This window comes from Cajanus cajan, chromosome 1 (assembly GCF_000230855.2).
Source record: "Cajanus cajan strain Asha chromosome 1, NIPB_CcT2T_4, whole genome shotgun sequence".
Taxonomy (NCBI): domain Eukaryota; kingdom Viridiplantae; phylum Streptophyta; class Magnoliopsida; order Fabales; family Fabaceae; genus Cajanus; species Cajanus cajan.
In genome coordinates this window covers 14,397,396-14,416,475 of record NC_138517.1, presented here as the reverse complement: position 1 = coordinate 14,416,475, position 19,080 = coordinate 14,397,396, and the positions used below count along the sequence as shown (strand labels likewise).

Here is a 19,080-nt window from a genome sequence, read left to right as displayed (position 1 = left end):
TTCCATCAAGAGGACTCTATATGGGGAAGATTACTACTCTCTAAGTACGGTGGGTGGCAATCACTTTTGAAAGAGGCAGGCCATCAGAACTCTTCCATTTGGTGGCAGGATTTAACAAGGGCGTGTGGTGGTCAAACAAGAGAAAGGTGGTTTGATGCTGTAGTGGAGTGGAGGTTAGGAAGGGGAAGTAAAACCAGATTTTGGCATGATACTTGGATTGGGAACACGACTCTGGCCGAGGTTTTCCCCAGATTGTTCTTGAACTCAAAGCAAAAGATGAACCTCGTCATGGAGCATGGATCTTGGATTGGCGAAGATTGGAGATGGGATTTAAAGTGGCGAAGAGGCTAGTTTGAAATAGAAGTTGGTCAATGGGAGGAGCTACAACGGATGCTGGAAAGAAGAAAACCAAAGAAAAATGAAAAAGATTTTTGGTGGTGGACTTGTGAGGCCAATGGACAATATTCAGTGTCTTCTACATATACCCTCATTCACAGCCAGAGCTATCTTGCCAGCACTAATCAGCCAATGACAGAGCTTTTCTCCTCATTGTGGAAATTAAAAATCCCACCGAAGGTCGCTGTCTTATGCTAGAAGGTATTTCACAATGGTCTACCTACAATGGAGAACCTGACTAGAAGGAACATTGCTTTACCGGTAGACAGCCAGACTTGTACCATGTGCGAAGAGGAGAAGGAGACTATGGTACATATATTGTTCACTTGTAAAGAAGTACAAAATATTTGGAAAAGTTGCTACCAATGGGCCTCCATCTCAACTGTCTTGCCGCAGAGTGTGCACCACCATTTTCTCCAGCAACCACACTTGGGATGGTCTAAAGAAGAAGGAGGAAGATGGAAGGTAGTTTGGTGTGTGATAGTTTGGTGTGTCTGGAATATGAGAAACAATTGTAGGTTCAGAGGACATCATTTTGATCAGAAAAGACTACAAGATGATATCTCTTTCTATGCTTGGGCCTGGTTGAGGCATGACAAGTCCTTCCATTACAACTTTCAACAGTGGCTAAGCAACCCAGGCATGTGTATTTCTCTGTAAGTGCTTGTTGAGTGTATGATTGAGTAGGGTAAGTAGGAGGTGAACTTTTTGTATTTTTATTTCAATTATCAATATCTAAACTTTTATGTATGTGGGTTTGGCACCCCTAGTGCCTCCATAATGCATTTATTTGGCTGATAAAAAAAAACTTACATAATAAATATAATATATGTTAGTATATTATTAAAAAGTGTGGGTATAAGTTATAGTGACAACAAAATATATTGTTAAATCTCATTTAAAATTAATACTAAAATTGTGTGTAATTATATGTCAAATAAATATATACTTACGTATATTTATAGTAACATTTTTTATATGTGACTCACTTTATATAACATTTATTGAAGTGATTCATAATTAATATTGGATCGAATCCACAATCACCATTTGACTTGTACAAAAATGGAAAAATCTTTACAATTAATAGACCAATTACATTCCCACTTGATGGTGTCCTTCGTTGAAATTAACATGCATAATCCACCTTCATGTAGTAATAAAAGCACAGTTATTGATAAGTAAGAATACGTTCCGTTGAATTTATTTCTTTCTTACACCTGATTTTATCATTAAATAATATTTCGTTATATTTTTAAATACTTTATATTGTTATCTTTTTTTTTTCTTCTTATTTTTCAAATTCTAATTTCTTAAAATAACCACATTTAGTTTTTTCTGTCGTCCTTAAAGTTACTTTTTGACCTCAAATCTCAGCTATTAATAGTTAAAATTTTAATTTAATTTTTTTCCGTTTTTCATTTAAATTTTCTCTTCCTAAATTTAAGCTATTATTATTCATTTGAATAAATTATGCATATCTTTTTTTTTTTTTTTTTTTACAATTTAAGCTATTTTATTTTAGCTTAGATTTTAAAGTTTCTCTAAAGTAAAAATTTTCATTAATTTCAAAATAGTTTTGGATAAAATTTAAGGCTATGTTAAGTGTAAAAAGAAAATTTAACATTTTAAAAAACACTACATGAAGAAGCTAGTATTTTATTCTTTTATTATATGTCTAATTTTATTAGATGTTTTTATTTTCATATTTAGTTTTTGTTATAAGTATTTATACTTATCCCAAAGCTACAAACACAAAAATATCGATGTAGTCCAAATTCAAACCTATTTTTAAAACTTAATTGACCTAATATTGCTTTTATATATTCTTACAATTCATTTAATCAAGGGGAATATTATTGCACTCTTAATCATTCTATTTCTAATACTTTCTTCATTATTAGTTAAAATCATCCTTATATATTAAATACAAATTTCTATTTTGAGCGTGAGTATTTTTAAAAAACTTTTATTCAACAAAAGAATTTGTAGAGATTTTCTTAACTTCTTTTCATATTTGATTTTTATTTATCATAATAATTTGAATTAAATATTAATAATTTCAAATAATTTATCAATAAATAAAAAAAATTACTACAATACAAATTATTTACCATAACTTTAAAATATAATTTATATGTTTAAAATATTAATGTACATTAATTTTAAAAATAATTTATATATTCAAATATAATAATATTCACATATATATATATATATAATAATTTTAATTATGTATAATAAGCATGTTTGTTTATTTTACAAACTAGTGGAAAAACACTTTTAAAATTGGTTATTTTTTACTTTTAAAATCGGTTCTCTGACCGATTTTAAAAGTAAGACTTTTAACATCAGTCATGTATAAATCGATTTTAAAAGTTATACTTTTAAATTGGCACAGGTCGTTCCGGTTTTCTCAAAAGGCCTAAAACTATAGTCTGGAACGGCCCGTACTGTAATTAGAACGACCCGTTTTGGTTGCAATACGGCCCATACTGAAGTCAGAACGGGCCGTTCTGATTGCAGAACGGGCCGTTCTCCAGCTAGAACGGGCCGTTCTCCAGCCAGAACGGACCATTCTAGTTGCAGTACGGGCCGTTCTTATTGGAGAACGACCCGTACTGCAACCAGAACAGGCTGTTCCAGATTCAAAATTTATGGAAATGCAAGACATGAGAAAAAAATTAGAATATTACATTAATATAGTCTTGCAAAGAAAATGAGAAGTTAGGGACTTTAGATGTGAGTGGGCGAAAGAGTAAAGAAAAAAATGGAGGAAAGGATTAAAGATAATAGAGGGAAAGATCAAAGAGAATGGAGTGAAAGAGAATAAATATAGGCGTTGACATATTTAAAATTGGTTATTTAAGAACCGATTTTAAAAGTGCTACTTTTAAAATCGGTTCTTAAGTAGCCAATTTTAAAAGTAACACTTTCAAAATCGGTTCTTATGTAACCGATTTTAAAAGTAGCATTTTTAAAATCAGCTCTTGAGTAGCCGATTTTAAAAGTAACTTTTAAAAATCGGCTATTTAAGAACTGATTTTAAAAGTTGCATCAGAGACCTTTTAAAATTGGTTAAAAAGTAGTTGACTTAAAAAGTAATGTCATAATTTACAAAATTATCACCGCATCACTTTTAACATCGACTACTTAAGAGCCGATTTTAAAACCCTAATTTTAAAAGTGATTTTTGTAATAAGTTAAGATACTAATTTGTTGAAAAATCACAATTCATGAGTCTTACTCCTAATTTAGAGGTAGATCCACCAAAAATTATTATTTTTCAACGAGATAGTATTAACAACATAATGTCGCTAGCACTTCTCTTTCTAAAGTCTTAATTTGGGCCTGTTAAAATCGTAACTTATTGTTCAATGAGTTATATGGATCCAAGTGGCACACAGAAGCCCAATATTCAAACCCAATAAACCTTGTTTAATTGGACTTAAGTTGGATGAGAGTAGTCCAACTTCTTGTTTGGATAATTAGGTCATTCTTATTCTTTGGAGACTTGGATTGTTAGGGTAATAACCTAAGTGATCAAAGTTCATGACATTTGGTGAATGAAGATCTGACTTACTAATTTTACCTTAAAAGTGAGTTGAACTAATAAAATTGCACTTGAACATTATATTGTATGTTTTTACTAACCTATACGACACCATTTGTGAAACTAAATTGCAAATTAAAGTGATTATAAATTATGAAGAATGGGGATTGAATTAAAATTTCAACATGACTCAGACTAGTTGATTGGACTAGAAATTGATAATATGGCTGGTTAGAGCAGTTATTTGATCGAATTTGCAAATAGCTTAGCTTATCATGGTTAATTTTTAGAAAAATTGGTAACTCCACGATTTGTAATAAACTAATTAACCAATCATGCTAAAAGATTTAAAAATCAACTGAAGGCACATGAAGATGAATATCTCTTGAACCTTTCCAAATTGATGCAAAGTTGAGATATTGATGCACATGACAATTACTAAACTAGTTACATCACTATCGTTTAGTTGGGGGTGTTAATTAATGCATTTTGTTTGATGGGATAACCAACTTAATATGATAAATAATTTGATTATTTTGGCCAAATCTAGCTAGAAATTTGGTGGACATGAAGCTAGCCAATGATGGGTTGACCAAGTATAAGATAGATTTATTTTTTATTATTTAATTTTTTGTAATTAGTAAAATCATAGATAATTTATAAATGTGTAGTTAATGTCATTTTAAGGTTAATATACACACAAAATTTAATACTAAATGTAATCATTTTCATTTCTAGCACATTTTATTGTTGTAACTAATACACTTTATATTATTTCGACTATTATGTATTATATTTTGCTATTTATACAACAAATACTATTTTATATGTTTTATTTAAATTTTTGATTAAAACTATTTTATTAACAAAAATTAGTAGGTAACTAATTAGTTTTAAAATTGAGGTTTTAAGATTGATTAAGAGGTAACTAATTTTAAAAGTGACGCGATAATAATTTTGTAAATAATGTGAACATTTTTATAATTGGTTAAATTTTAACCAATTTTAAAATTACTTTTAAGATCAATTATAAAATAATTGATCTTAAAAGATATGTTTGACACAACTTTTACGATCAGTTACAAAAAAATTGATCTTAAAAGTAGTATACAAAATTGATTCTTTTAGTACCCATCTTAAAAGTTGTATCATACATAAACTTTAAGATCAACCATAGAAAAATCAATCTTAAAAGTACTTTCAAGATTGATTAAACTTAACCGATCTTAAAAGTACCATAAATATTTATGAAATGCTCTCCCTTGATCGTTCTTCCTCATGTGTGTCTCCCTTGCTCTATCTCCCTTGTTTCGCAAACACAACGCTTTGTGCCTTCATCGCTCCTCGTTAGTCGTTCTCCCTCATGTAGGCCTCCCTCGCTTTGCAAATGAAGCCCCTCACAACTTAGTCACTCCACATTGGTCATTCTCCCTCGCATGTACTTCCCTTACTTGGTCTCCCTCATTCCATGAATGCAACCCCTTATGCCTTTATCACTCCCCATTAATCATTCTCCCTCTCTTTATGAATGTAGCCCCTCGCGCCTTTGTCATTCCCCAATAGTTCTCCCTCGAACGCACCTACCTTGCTTAGTCTCTCTTGCTCTGCAAACTCAACCATTTGCACCTTCATCGCTCCCCCTTATTTGTTCTCCCTTGCGTGTTCCTCCCTTTCTCGATCTCCCTCGTTCCGTGAACCCAACCTGAATGCGTATTCTTCATCTCCGACATTGTTTTGCTCGAATTCAACATGTTGTTAACCACTATCGTTCATCTTAAAAATTGATACTTTTAAAATTGGTTATTCCATAATCGATCTTAAAATTTGAACTTTAAGATTGGTTCAACTTTTTAAGATCGTCTCTTTTAAGATTAATTCTTTAACCGATCTTAAAAGTAAAAAATAGCCGATCCTAAAAGTCTTTTTTTCACTAGTGAAATTTTAGAAGCCTAGGCCATTTTTTTTGAATTTGAAAGGGAATCTTAGGCCTTTTATAACAAAAAGAAAATGCAAAAATGTAACCCACCAAAATAAAACCTAGGTTTTTGTCATATTTTTTGTGTTTGGCCATAAAAATTATGTATCATGAGTGCATGTTAGTATTTAGTTATTGGCTCTAATGTGTTATGTTATCTTAAGAAAGTAAACTAAGGCTTAACTCTGTTAGTCAAATAGTCTCGTATAACTTAAGAGGGGGGTGAATTAAGTTTTCTAAATTTTTCTCTTATAAAAGTTTTTCCAATTACTTTCTTATAAATTTAATTGCTTAGACAAATTTGTATGTAAAGAATGATGATGCAAACTACTCAAACACAATTAAAAAACAAATAATTAAAAGTGTAAGGAAAGAAGAATTGCAAACTTGTTTTATACTGGTTCGGCCAATCTTGCCTACATCCAGTCCTCAAGTCTCCCACTTGAGATTTCTACTATTCTTGTAACTCTTACAAGACTTAAATCCTCCAACACCTTGGAACTCCCTTTCCTTGTGTTAAGATTCAAAAACCAACAAGGAGAAAAACCCTTTTCCCCTTTACAGATTAAATGATCAATTGGGTATTTACAGAATGTCTCTCTTTGAAGAGTAGATATTACACATTGATGATCTTAATGAACTCTTTAGAGATTTTGCAAATGAATTTGGTCAATAAGTTTTTATAATTGATTTACATTTTAGTTCGTCAACCCTTTAAAGAAAAAATCATACATATTTATAGATAAGAATCTCATAGTTTTATCTTTTCATGAAAATGTGTAATTCTTTGTAACTTTTAGAAAAGATATACTGGTAATCGATTACAAGGGTTTGGTAATCGATTACAACAATTATAATTTTGAAATAACTTAAACATTGTATATTTGGATTTGAATTTTGAAATTTTCTCTTCTGGTAATCGATTACTAGAACACATTTTGTATTCAAAATTTGAACTTTGAAGTTTCCTTGCTCTGGTAATCGATTACCAAACAAATATTACTATATTTGTTACACAAACTTTTGATTATAGGAAACTTCTAATTTTCAGTCAAAAATATTTTTGTAAAATCTCTTTGAACACTCTTTTTACCTTTTTTTTCAAAAACTTATTCTTATATTCAAAAAGACTAAATTTAGATTTTCTTGAAATCCTTATTTTAATGGCCAAGTAAAATTTACAATTTCTAAAATTTCATTTTACATATCAAGCTAAGTAGTCAAGACTTATCTAGTTATTTCCTTGAGATCTTTCTTCTTGATCAAATTGCTTTTGCTTGACCTTTTATTTTCTACAATGCTTTGGCATCATCAATTCTACAATGTTTCGGCATCATCGAAACTTTGTGCATATGTTCTTCCACAAACTCAATTTTACAAAATTGACTTATAAAGTGATAATTGTTCCTTACTTGTAAACAATTTGACAATCTCACTTGTTGATGTGTGATATCCAACATAGTCCCCTTTCACCAAGAACTGGACATCTTCATTTTGAAGTTTGCAAGATTAGGCATATGCAGGTAGTTTGATAATAGCCTGATAGCCGGTGACTTTATAAGCCTGCTAACAATCACCAATATAGGCTTTGATACCATTTTAAGAAAGTGATTTGGTGTCTAACTCAACCCAACAAAATCAACTTATAAAGTGATGATTACGCTTCACTTATATATAATTTTGGTTAACTTTAAAATACTTCATAAATCAATGTCACATAAAAAAAACATAATTATCATTAAAATGATTATAGTCGTTATTATGAGGCAACTTGTTTTGACCTTCATTGTGTTTCCTAATATTCATAATTAGTTCAAAGTTCTTAAAAGATTAGAAAATGAACTTGTATTTTCTTGTTTGTACTTGGTGATGAATAAGTGAAAGAATTAAAAAATTTGTTGATTACTATATGTTGAAATGATGCGTCGATTAGTTCTTTGAAATTTGTATCGATCATACTTTCTTTTACCTTTTAATAGATACGATTGTGTTGTCGTCCAAAGAGAAGGATCAAACATTGTTGAGGCACAGGTGCTAAAGATATAGCAAGAAGAATCTTCCATCTTTCAAAGTCCTCGAAAAGGTCTTTATACTGATTCTTTGCCCAAAATTGCTACAGGAAAGATTTTGCATCGTCTTGTGGAAGAACACTTCGTCTCTTAAATTTGAGCAACTTAAGTTCCCACCTTTGAAGTTTTCATACCTAGTGTCATCAATACACACTTGGAATCTCCACAATCTACACATTAAATTTTATCAATAATTTGGTAGCATGGCATTAAGAAGAGGATGGTATTTTTGCATATTAATGGTCTTTCATACATGATATTGTAGATCTTAATTTTCAATGATTCTTGTGAAATGTTCACAATCTAATGCTTTCAATGTGCTATAAATGTTAAATAATTGCTCAATCCATTTTTGTTTGCATCTCTAACTTCTTGAATCATGAGATGTGGGAAACTAAAAATTTAAAGTTCAGTTTTTAGGTAATAACAATGTATAAACATACAATTGAAATAGCCAAAGCACAAACGTTAAAGAATTATGATTTTGACGTATATGGTATTAGTATCAGTTTCAACACTGATATTCTTGTAAAGTGCAATAGACAACCTCACTTTCGAATTGTGATGAACACTTCGTTAATTTTTTCTCTCTCTTAAATATGTAAATATTTATTTTTCATCTTTCAATTTTAATACGTATACTTTTTGGTCCTCCATTTTATAAAATGTGTCAAAATTATCTTCTAATTAACATAGTTTATATTTTATTTTTCAAAATGTGTCAAAATTTATTCCCTTAATTAATACCGATAATTCAATTTATTGAATACCTTACAAATATGTAATTTTTCTCTCCTTAATCACTTCAAACAAAGAAACGTTCAACACTAGTGTTACAAGAATCAGACTAGCAAAGGAACTGTCAGATGAAGAGAAGTGTATAAGAATAAAAGCCCTAACATTGAAAAGAATGAAACATTGTTTTTGGGATAAACTATCATATATGGACCTTGAACCACTTAAGCATACATAAATCTCAGGTAGACATGTGTAATGACATATATTTTGTTGATTAAGATAATTGTTAAATTGTGTTAATAAAGTTAATGAAGAGAGTAAATTTTGTCACATTTTGAAAAATAGAGGATCAAAAGTAAATATTTTAAAATTGTTGGATGAAAAAAGAACATTTACATATTTAAGTAGACGAAAAAAATGTTTAACCTTATATTTAAAAGAAAAAGGGTTTCTAATATTATATGTTGAAATGAAGGGGGTTAGAAACACAACAAAAAATAAGGAGAAAGAAGCATGCCATGTCATGCTTATGCTTCTTTTCCATCATGCTCTTGTTCCTTGCCACCAATTTTGATGGAGTCAAACAATGTTTCATTGCCACGAACTATAGCCATGGTCTATCTCTTGGTCCTCATCCATATGTCAATGCCTCTTGTGATAATGCAAAGGTTCATTCACATGAAACTTAAAAAGATAAAAAAAAAAAAAAAAACACAATACCAAACAATGGAATCAATACTCTTAGATGAATCGAATACATAAGTAAGTTGCACATTATAGCAAAACACTTACATAGGAAATGATAATGCTCATCGTACATAAGCTTATTTTCAAAGTGAGAAAGAGTAAGTTCATCCTTACAGTTTATGGAAATCTTAGCCAAATAAAACTCAAGAAGCAATCACATTTTAATGAGTGTTTTCCAAAATAGTGGTTTTGATTAGAAAATATTAGTAATTGTTAGTGCACATCCTTAATCCATGCTATCATGGTCATTCATCCATACAATTGCAATAGGCCAACTTTCCATTTAATGCAACTATTGTTAAAATGTTATTCATTCACAAATGGCCAAATAAGTCCCCAAACCATTATCATGAAGAAAGGCATTCCAACATTGCAAGAATATCATCTAGACTGAAATCTATGTAGGCACCTTTTGAACAAAGTATACATGCTCAATAATAAACTACAGTACTGAGGAGGCAGAGAACAATTTAAACACTTGGAAAGGTATTTATGTAGAAAGACACAAAAATAAGATTAGATTAAGACCAATATCATATCAACAAGTAGAACAAATTTCAACTATTACTTAAGCTTATTCCTCAACTTCATAATCATCTACAGTTGAATGTAGGTTTTGCTGGAATTAAGGGACTAGAGTTATAGACATCTAACTACTAGTGCAACAAAGCCTTTCTGTGGAACAATGTTGATTTGAGGTAGAGTTAGCCATAAACCTTGACAAGGGAATGTAAGACAAGTTACTCCACTCATGGTAGCTGAACAAAAAAATAAAACAAACCAACCAAATTTCATAAAACAATCATATATAAAGGTGAAATAAGAGATGAAACACAGGTTCCCACCTAGTAAGATTAAATATGCAAAAGTTGATATCACAGCGAGCCTCATTACCAAAACCATGCATTCATCGACATTCTTAACTAGTTGGTGAATGGAGAGTGTTCCATTGTAAGTAGAGCTGTCAAAATGGGCTTGGCCCGGCGAGCCAACCCGGCTCACCACGGGTTCGAGCCGGGTTGGGTTAAAAAAAATTTGAAAATTTTAATATGGGTCAAATTTGAACCCAGCTCACCACCAACCCAGGCTGGCCCACCAACCCGTGATTAAATTTTTTTTTTTGAAAAAATACAATAATTATTGGGTCATGGTGCAGTCTAACACGAGACTAATAATTTAATGTTGGATTGTGATTTGTAATTTTTGTGATTTTGGATTGTATTTGAAGTTTAAGATAATTTTAGATTATATTTATCTATTTGAGATTATTTAGATTTGATTTGATTGTATTTAAAATTATCATTTAATGTTTGGGATGAATAATTCATTTAAGGATGTCTTAATTAAGAATCTTAGATTTTTAAAATAAGTTTAAATTTTTGGACTTTAGTTGTATATTAAGAAAAAAATTGAAAAAAATTATTTTTTTTTAAGGTGAGCCAACCCGTGGTGGGCCGGGCCGGGCTCAATTTTTTTGAGCTCACTGATAAATGAGCCGGGTTGGGTTGGCCCACCAAATGGCCAACCCGTGGTGGGCCCGGCCCGGCCGGGCCCGGCCGGGTAGCCCGTTTTGACAGCTCTAATTGTAAGGTTCAAGTTCAACAACAATTTTGAGATACCTTAAGGAGAGGGGAATACAAAGAAGGAGAGTGTTGCATTATCAAACATCTCGTTCTCATCAAAGTTCACATGTTTTTCCAAGTAACTTTTAGTCATTCATAATCAAACATCTCATTCTCATCTATTGATACAATGGGTTATCACTTTTCTAGAATATCTTCCTATTATGGTTCTTGAAATTAGATTTTGAAAAAGGGTGATTATGAAATTACCTTTCAATAAGTTGAACAATTTCTTACTTAAATTGATGTAACCTGAGTGATGTACTGAAAAATAGGTCCAACCAAAGTTTTAGATTGTTGAAAATACGTGTATATATATGTTTTATTTAGTTTTGATTACTTGTTGAAAATGTGATCCAATACATGCTAACTAGAAGACATAAACATTTCTTCTGTGTTCATGGGGTTTGCCTACTTGGTTACTTCTATCTTAAAATTTTGTTTACCTTTAAGGGCTTCCTAAATCTTGTCCAATAGAAACTCTAGATAAAAGCCTAAATTATGCTTCAAAAAGAAGAAAATTCTAGGGAAGTGTAAGATGCAATCATAATTGGATTTGATGGAAATGGTTATAATACCTAATAATAAGTGACTTTAAAATCTCATTTCAAGAAAGCTTCAAGCATGGAGGATCAATTTCAAAGAAACAAACTTAAAATCTAGAACAGATACAAATATATATAGATGCAATGCTAACAATGCCCATCATACAACTGTTATCCATTAGATAGAATACAATACTGAATGTTGGAACATAATATTACGCTATGTAACTGACTTAACCCATGGCTTCAATGAGAAAATTTTAACCAAGAGCACTAAAAATTTCAAATTTAATCCATATGATCTAATGTTTGCTAACAAAAGATTAGAACTTGTTGATCTTCTTCAACCACAAAATTAACTAATATTTATCTATAATAAGTTTAATATGCAATTCTTTAACTATGCCACAACATAATTTACATAAGGCTTTAAAATTTGAAAAATCAAATAGAACAGAAATGGGTAGAAAAATTGATCAATCAACCAATATAGTGCAAATCAAGTCAACTTCAATGTTACATGACAATTTTACTTTTCACAACATTAAATAATGACACTACATCAACATAATATTGAAGTTTGAACCACACATGATCAAGGAAATCAAAATAGGCATATCGCCATGATTTACAAATGAGCAAAGGACCAATAACTATCCAGAAGCCCATAATAAATCCAAATGTCATACTGACAAAAAACCATTTCACTTCATGCCTGTGACTCTCTTTGCCAATGTGATCATAACTAGGATTTTTTCCAATGGAGCTGCAGTTGATAAGTAATGGTGGGCCGCATAGCTTGTTGCCAATGAAGTTGGAGGCATCAAAGGTTTGCACTTGAGTTCCTGTTGGAATTTTTCCCTTCAAATGATTATAAGACAAGTCTAGCATGCTCAGAAAGCTCAAATTTGAGATGGTTGGAGGGATATCACCAGAAAGTTGATTGCTAGAGAAATCAATGGTTTGTATTGATTTCATATTACCAATACTTTGTGGAATATGACCAATTAATTGGTTGTGAGACAAGTTCAAGAAAATCAATTCATTTAGGTATGTGATTTCTCTAGGTATTTCTCCTGATAGTTTGTTATTTGATAGATCAATGTTTGTTACCAAACCAAGAAAGCTTTTGTACTCATCTTCTCTTCCTTTCAACCAAAGGGGCATACTTATAATACTAGATCCCGAATAGGAATAGTCAAATGTTTGGATAAGAGGATCTGTACTTTTATTCATTATTGTCATTGCATTCAAGTGATTGAAACAACTAGGTATATTGCCAGACAATTTGTTATGTGCAAGGTCTAAAACTTGAAGATGACTCATACCACATATTTCATTTGGAATATGACCTGAAAAGTTGTTAGATCGAAAGCCAAGAATTCTCAAATTTATGAACCTTTCTCCAACCCACATTGGAATAGTTCCTGTAAGATTATTTTCCCCAAGGTCCAAGGATATCAATTGGATATTCTTCTTCAGAGTAGTAGGAAGTGTTCCTGAGAGTGAGTTGTTACGAATTTGTAAAAACTGCAACTTAGCTAAGGAACCTATTGATGGTGGCAAGTTCCCAACAAAAAGGTTACTTTGTAAATTTACATCCAGTAAAAATGGCCAGATCTTCCAACAATCAGGAATTTGTCCTGACAAATTATTTGATGCAAGATTGAGAAGTTCCAAATGCATTGGCTTATCAAGATTTTTACATAAAAAATCATCCATGGATCCAGAGAATGAATTGCTTGAAAGATCTAACCAATACACATTATTTGAAAGATAGGGTAATTTACCACATAAATGATTTGTATTCAGATCAACTGTTATGGTCGATATTGGATTCCTCAATGTAGTTGCAAGCTCACCGAAGATATGATTATGAGAGAGGTTTACATAAGAAGCTTGAGAGAATGTTCGCCAAAACCAAGTGGGGATAGAATCTAAAATTCCTGTGTTAGAGATATCTATCCCTTGAGGTTTGTTTTGTGACAAAAGCCATGATGGAAAGTTGGGACCTAATTGCCATGAGCTCATATCCAAATAAGTAAGTTGAAAGCTTGGATGCCAATTAGGACCCACTTTTAAAGTCAAATTGCTCCCCCGTGCCATAAAATACTTTAATCTCATAAGATTTGCAACATCATCTTCCTTGACAATTCCTTGAAAAAGATTATCAAAAATGCTAAGATATGTCAAATTAGAGAGTGATTTGAGACTTTCAAATGGATTTCCTGTGAAGTGGTTTTTGGACAGCAAGAGAGCTTTCAGTGATGAAAGTTTACCAAATGATCTTGGAAGTGCACCACCAATTGAGTTGTTGGAAAAATCTAGCCTGACAATATTTTTAAAAACCCCAATTTCATCTGTCAGATTGCCTGAAAGTTGAGAACTCTGGAGTCTCAATGTTGTGAGTCCGTGGGAAATACAAGGAGCAAGAATTTGTAAGATTTCATTGACTTGTTGGTTGAGTTTAAGATATGAAGAACCTATCTCCCTTAGGTTGCAGAGATTACCCAAAGAAGTAGGAATTTTTCCTTCAAGTTGATTATATGATAAATGAAGTCCAACCAGAGAAGTCAAATTTCCCAAGGCATTAGAAATAGACCCATTCAAGTTGTTGTATTCTAGGTTCAAGAACTTGAGATGACCAAGACTGTACAATCCATCAAGTATAGAAGACGACAATAAATTTTCAGACAAGTCAAGATTTTGAAGAAGTGTGAGGTTTTGAATACCATCAGGAATTGGACCTTGGATATTGTTACCTCTTAATTGAAGAGAAACAAGTTTGGCGAGTCCAAATATCCACTTCGGGACAAATGAAAACAGAGAAGTATCGGACATGTCAAGAGTGAGGAGTGATGTGAAGTTAAGTGCAGATGGTTGACTATAGTGAGGGAGAGGGAGTCTACAACGTCGCAAATATAAGTGCTTCAAAGAAGAGAGAGATCCGACAGTTTGCAGCCAATGAAATGATTTGGATAGGTTTGTATATCCCATATCAAGATATTCAAGCTTGGAAAGACTTGATAGCCAATCCACATTTTCAGCAAACGGAGAATAATACCCTTCGAGATTAAGATAAAGCAAATTGGAGAGATTTCCAATCTGAGATGGAATAGTTCCATTGGCAGCAAAGCTGAGGTCAAGATACATCAAATTGGATAGTTTCATTTTTGGCTCTATCGTCCAAAGGGTATTTATGTGCCTTTAGTTAATAAGAAAATGTTGTTAAATATTTTATTTTGAAGTTGTAACGATAGGTTATTATATTTTATACTTTAGTATTTAAGTAGTAAAAATAAATAATTAATTCAATTATATTAGAGTTATTATGTAATAGTTATTATTTATGAAATATTATTTATGAAATTAGTTATCTATTAAATATTATCTATGAAATTTTTTTCATAAATAATTTTAATTATCTGCGGAATATTACAAAAAAAAAAATTTATAAATAATTTTTTAGTTATTTAAGTGGTGTAAAGAATATTTGATAAAAAAAATAAATATTATTAAAAAGTTGGTGTTAAGTCCCCATAAATTATTCCTCGTCCGTGTATTTTTTTCCAAGTTGATAGGTACCAACAACAAAAATACAAGAACATTAAAATATATGTACTAAAAATTAGGAATACAGAGGAAATTCCTTGTACAATGAGATAGAAGGACTCTATAAAGAAAACAAAAAATTAAGACCCATTTCTGATAGGAACCACCAACACAGATAAGGAGAATTCTTCACAACCTCCTCATTCTGTTACCCCTGGAAATACTCATTCCTTCGTACTCCCTACATGCCAACAGAAATTCGGCCTTGCTCAACTTTATCAAACTTACACCGAAAACAACCAGGACAAATCTTTTCTTTTAAGCATGCCTTCATATCTCGGAAAGCTAATTCCAAATTCAATTCTCACACTAATCTAGAGCCATTTCAATTGTAAGATATTACAAAGTTCTATCCTCATAAGAAATGTAGCCACTATAATTAAGATGTTTCATCAAAATACTATATAGATGAAATCTAAAATAAGAACAATTTGCTCACAAAGTTGAAATTTTATTACAATTTTACTTCCAACGACATATAAAATACCAATAGCAATGTTGTATTACAAAACCAACTATCACCAATAGGATTGCATTTTGTACCACATGTCATCAAGGAAACAAAAATAGACATATCTCCATGATTTATAAATGAACAAAGGTGTAACAACGACACAAAATCCCACAACAAATCCAAGTGTCATACTCACAAAGAACCAATTCACTTCATGCCCATCATCCTCTGTTCTAATGCGTTTAACACCAGAAATTTGCTTATTGGAACTGCAATTGACAGTTAAAGGAGGACCGCACAAATTATTACCAGCAAAATTGGATGCTTCAAAGCTTTGAATCTGAGTGCCTGTTGGAATTTGACCCTTCAAATGATTATAAGACACGTCTAGCTCGTTGAGAAAGCTCAAGTTTGCTATGGTTGGAGGGATTTCTCCCGAAAGTTGATTCCTTGAGATATCCATGGATTCTAATGATCTCATGTTGCCAACACTTGAGGGAATTTGACCAGTCAATTGATTCTTGGACAAGTTCAAATAAATCAAACCATCTAGATATGTGATTTCTCTAGGTATCCCTCCGGATAAATTATTATTAGAAAGATCAATATTTGTCACCAAGCCAAGAATACTTTTATACTCTAAAACACTTTCTTTTATCCCTAAAAATATACTGATTGCACTATATCCCGTATACGAGGTCACACCAGAATATATGAATAAATCTGTACTTTTGTTCTTTTGAAACATGGCACTGATGTTGTTGAAACAATTTGGTATATTTCCAGACAAACTATTTTGTGCAAGGTCCAAATCCTGAAGAAAAATCATGTCACATATTTCATTTGGAATATGACCTGAAAATTTGTTTGATCGAAGGCGGAGAATCTTAATACTTAAAAGCCTTTCTCCAATCCATGTTGGAATTTTACCTGAATAGTTATTTTCCCCAAGGTCCAAGGATATCAGTCCATTATTATTCTTCAAAAAAATAGGAAATATTCCTGAGAGTGAGTTGTTACGAATGTTGCAAGACTGTAACATGGCTAAAGAGCCCATGGATGGGGGTAAGTGTAGGGCCCGATAGTCCACCTGTTCCTCCACCATAGTATGATATTGTCCGCTTTGGGCCCAAGCCCGCACGGTTTTGTTTTTGGGCTCCTTCCCAAAAGGCCTCTGTATCAGGTACAACAACTTCTTCATCTACGCTTTCTTCATCCCCAAAAACTGGCTCTTCTGTCTCATGTTCTGGTTCTTGGGTTTGTCTTCCATCAGTGGCACATTCTGATGGAACATGAGATGTTGGATTAACACCATCTTCCATAGGTTTTGCAGCTTCCCCACCTTTTAGATCTTCTATCGTCTCGTGCTCATGGAATATTACGTCTCTGCTTCTGACAATTCTCTTCCTTTCTGGATCCCATAGCTTGTAACCAAATTCCTCATTTCCGTATCCAACAAAAACACAAGGAATGGCTTTATCATCCAGCTTTGATCTTTGTTCCTTTGGCACGTGCATAAATGCTTTGCAGCCAAAGACTTTCAGATGAGAGTAACTTACTTCTTTTCCTGCCCAAACTCTCTCTGGAATATCAAAACCCAATGGTACTGATGGTAATCTGTTGATGAGATAGACAGCAGTCTGTACAGCTTCTCCCCAAAATGGCTTTGGTAGTTTAGCCATTCTGAGCATACATCGTACCTTCTCCACAATTGTACGATTCATCCGTTCTGCAATGCCATTGTGTTGAGGTGTGCCAGGAACAGTTTTCTCGTGACGAATACCATACTTGGAGCAATAATCTTTAAACTCCTTTGAGATGTATTCTCCACCATTATCTGTTCGGATACACTTCAACTGTTTTCCTGTTTCCCTTTCTACCATGGCATGAAACTGCTGAAAACATTGGAATACCTGACTTTTTGCTTGTAGCAGGTATACCCATGTCTTTCGTGAAGCATCATCAATAAATGTGACAAAGTATTTATTGCCACCAAGTGATTCTATCTCCATGGGACCACATACATCAGAATGTACTAGCTCCAACTTATTCTTTTTTCGATTGGAGCTCTTTTTGAATGATACTCTATGATGCTTACCGAATACGCAATAATCACAAGGGTTCAAAAAATCTCCTTTGGCTTGAGGAATAAGGGACTGCTTGGCCAAAAGTTGTAATCCTTTCTCACTTATGTGCGCCAGTCGTCTGTGCCATAAATTAGGTGAAGCATCATTTTCCACTGCATTTAGTTGTCCTTTACACACCTTTACATATGTCTTGTAAAGCGTGCAACATAACTTCCCTTTTGCTACCACCAAGCTTCCCTTGGTGAGTTTCCATCTGCCACCTTTCATGGAATGTTCATATCCTTCCTTGTCCAGCACATTCACAGAAATCAGGTTCAAACGTATATCTGGAATATGCCGCACATCTTTTAGTATTAATGTGCACCCAACACCAGTTTGTAAGTGGATGTCACCAATTCCCACTATTTGTGAAGTACTTTTGTTCCCCATGTTCACGTGGCCAAAATCTCCTTTTCTGTAGGTGGTAAAGTATTCCCTCTTGGGAACACAATGGTATGAGGCAGCCGAGTCGATAATCCATTCCTCATCTGGTTCTGCAATATGACAACACTCTCCTTGATTACATAAGAGTGTTATTTCATCATCATTGGCTGATGTTGCTGCTGCAGTGTTTCTGTCATTTGCCTGATTCTTGTCCTGGATTTCCTTCTTCAGGAATCTACAATTTTTCTTGAGATGGCCTGGCTTGCCACAGTTGTAGCAACTGCGTCTCTCCCTGGACTTGGAATGATCTCTATGCCCTCTTGGTGTTCTGCTTTTACTTCGACTCCTGCGTTCTGTGACAAGAGCATGAGTCTCATTTTTGACAGCATCTCTTCTTCGGATCTCCTCATTGAGTATGCTATTTCTTACCATATTCAATGATACTTTGCCTTCTGGTGCAGAATTACTTAAGGATACTACTAAAGTATCCCAACTGTCTGGTAATGACCCCAAGAGTAGCAATGCTTGCATCTCATCTTCAAGCGTTAAGCCTGCTGAAATTAGTTGCATGACTAGGCCTTCGAAGTCATTCAGGTGCTCCGCTACGGCTCGTCCTTCTTGTAGTTTCAAATTCATGAGCTTTCGCATCATGAATATTTTTGATTGAGCATTCTTTGTCTCGTACATACTCTCTAGCTTCTTCCAAAGAACTTGGGGATCTGTTTCTTTGGACACTTGATTATAGAGAGTAATATCCACCCATTGACGGATGGTACTTAAAGTCTTCTTCTTTAATTTCTTCCAATCACCATCGGACATCTTTTCGGGCTTCGATCCATCGCCTTCAATTGGATCGTAA

At 32.8% G+C, this 19,080-nt stretch overlaps 1 protein-coding gene across 1 annotated transcript; it reads right to left on the bottom strand.

Annotated features, from left to right (window-relative positions):
* Positions 1-12,121: 12,121 nt before the first annotated feature.
* On the bottom strand, positions 12,122-14,793 carry LOC109789361 (receptor-like protein EIX2). Its single transcript, XM_020348289.3, has one exon. The coding sequence runs from the start codon at positions 14,640-14,642 to the stop codon at positions 12,162-12,164; it is 2,481 nt and encodes an 826-aa protein (XP_020203878.2). The 5' UTR covers positions 14,643-14,793; the 3' UTR covers positions 12,122-12,161.
* Between the last annotated feature and the right edge of the window lie 4,287 nt (positions 14,794-19,080).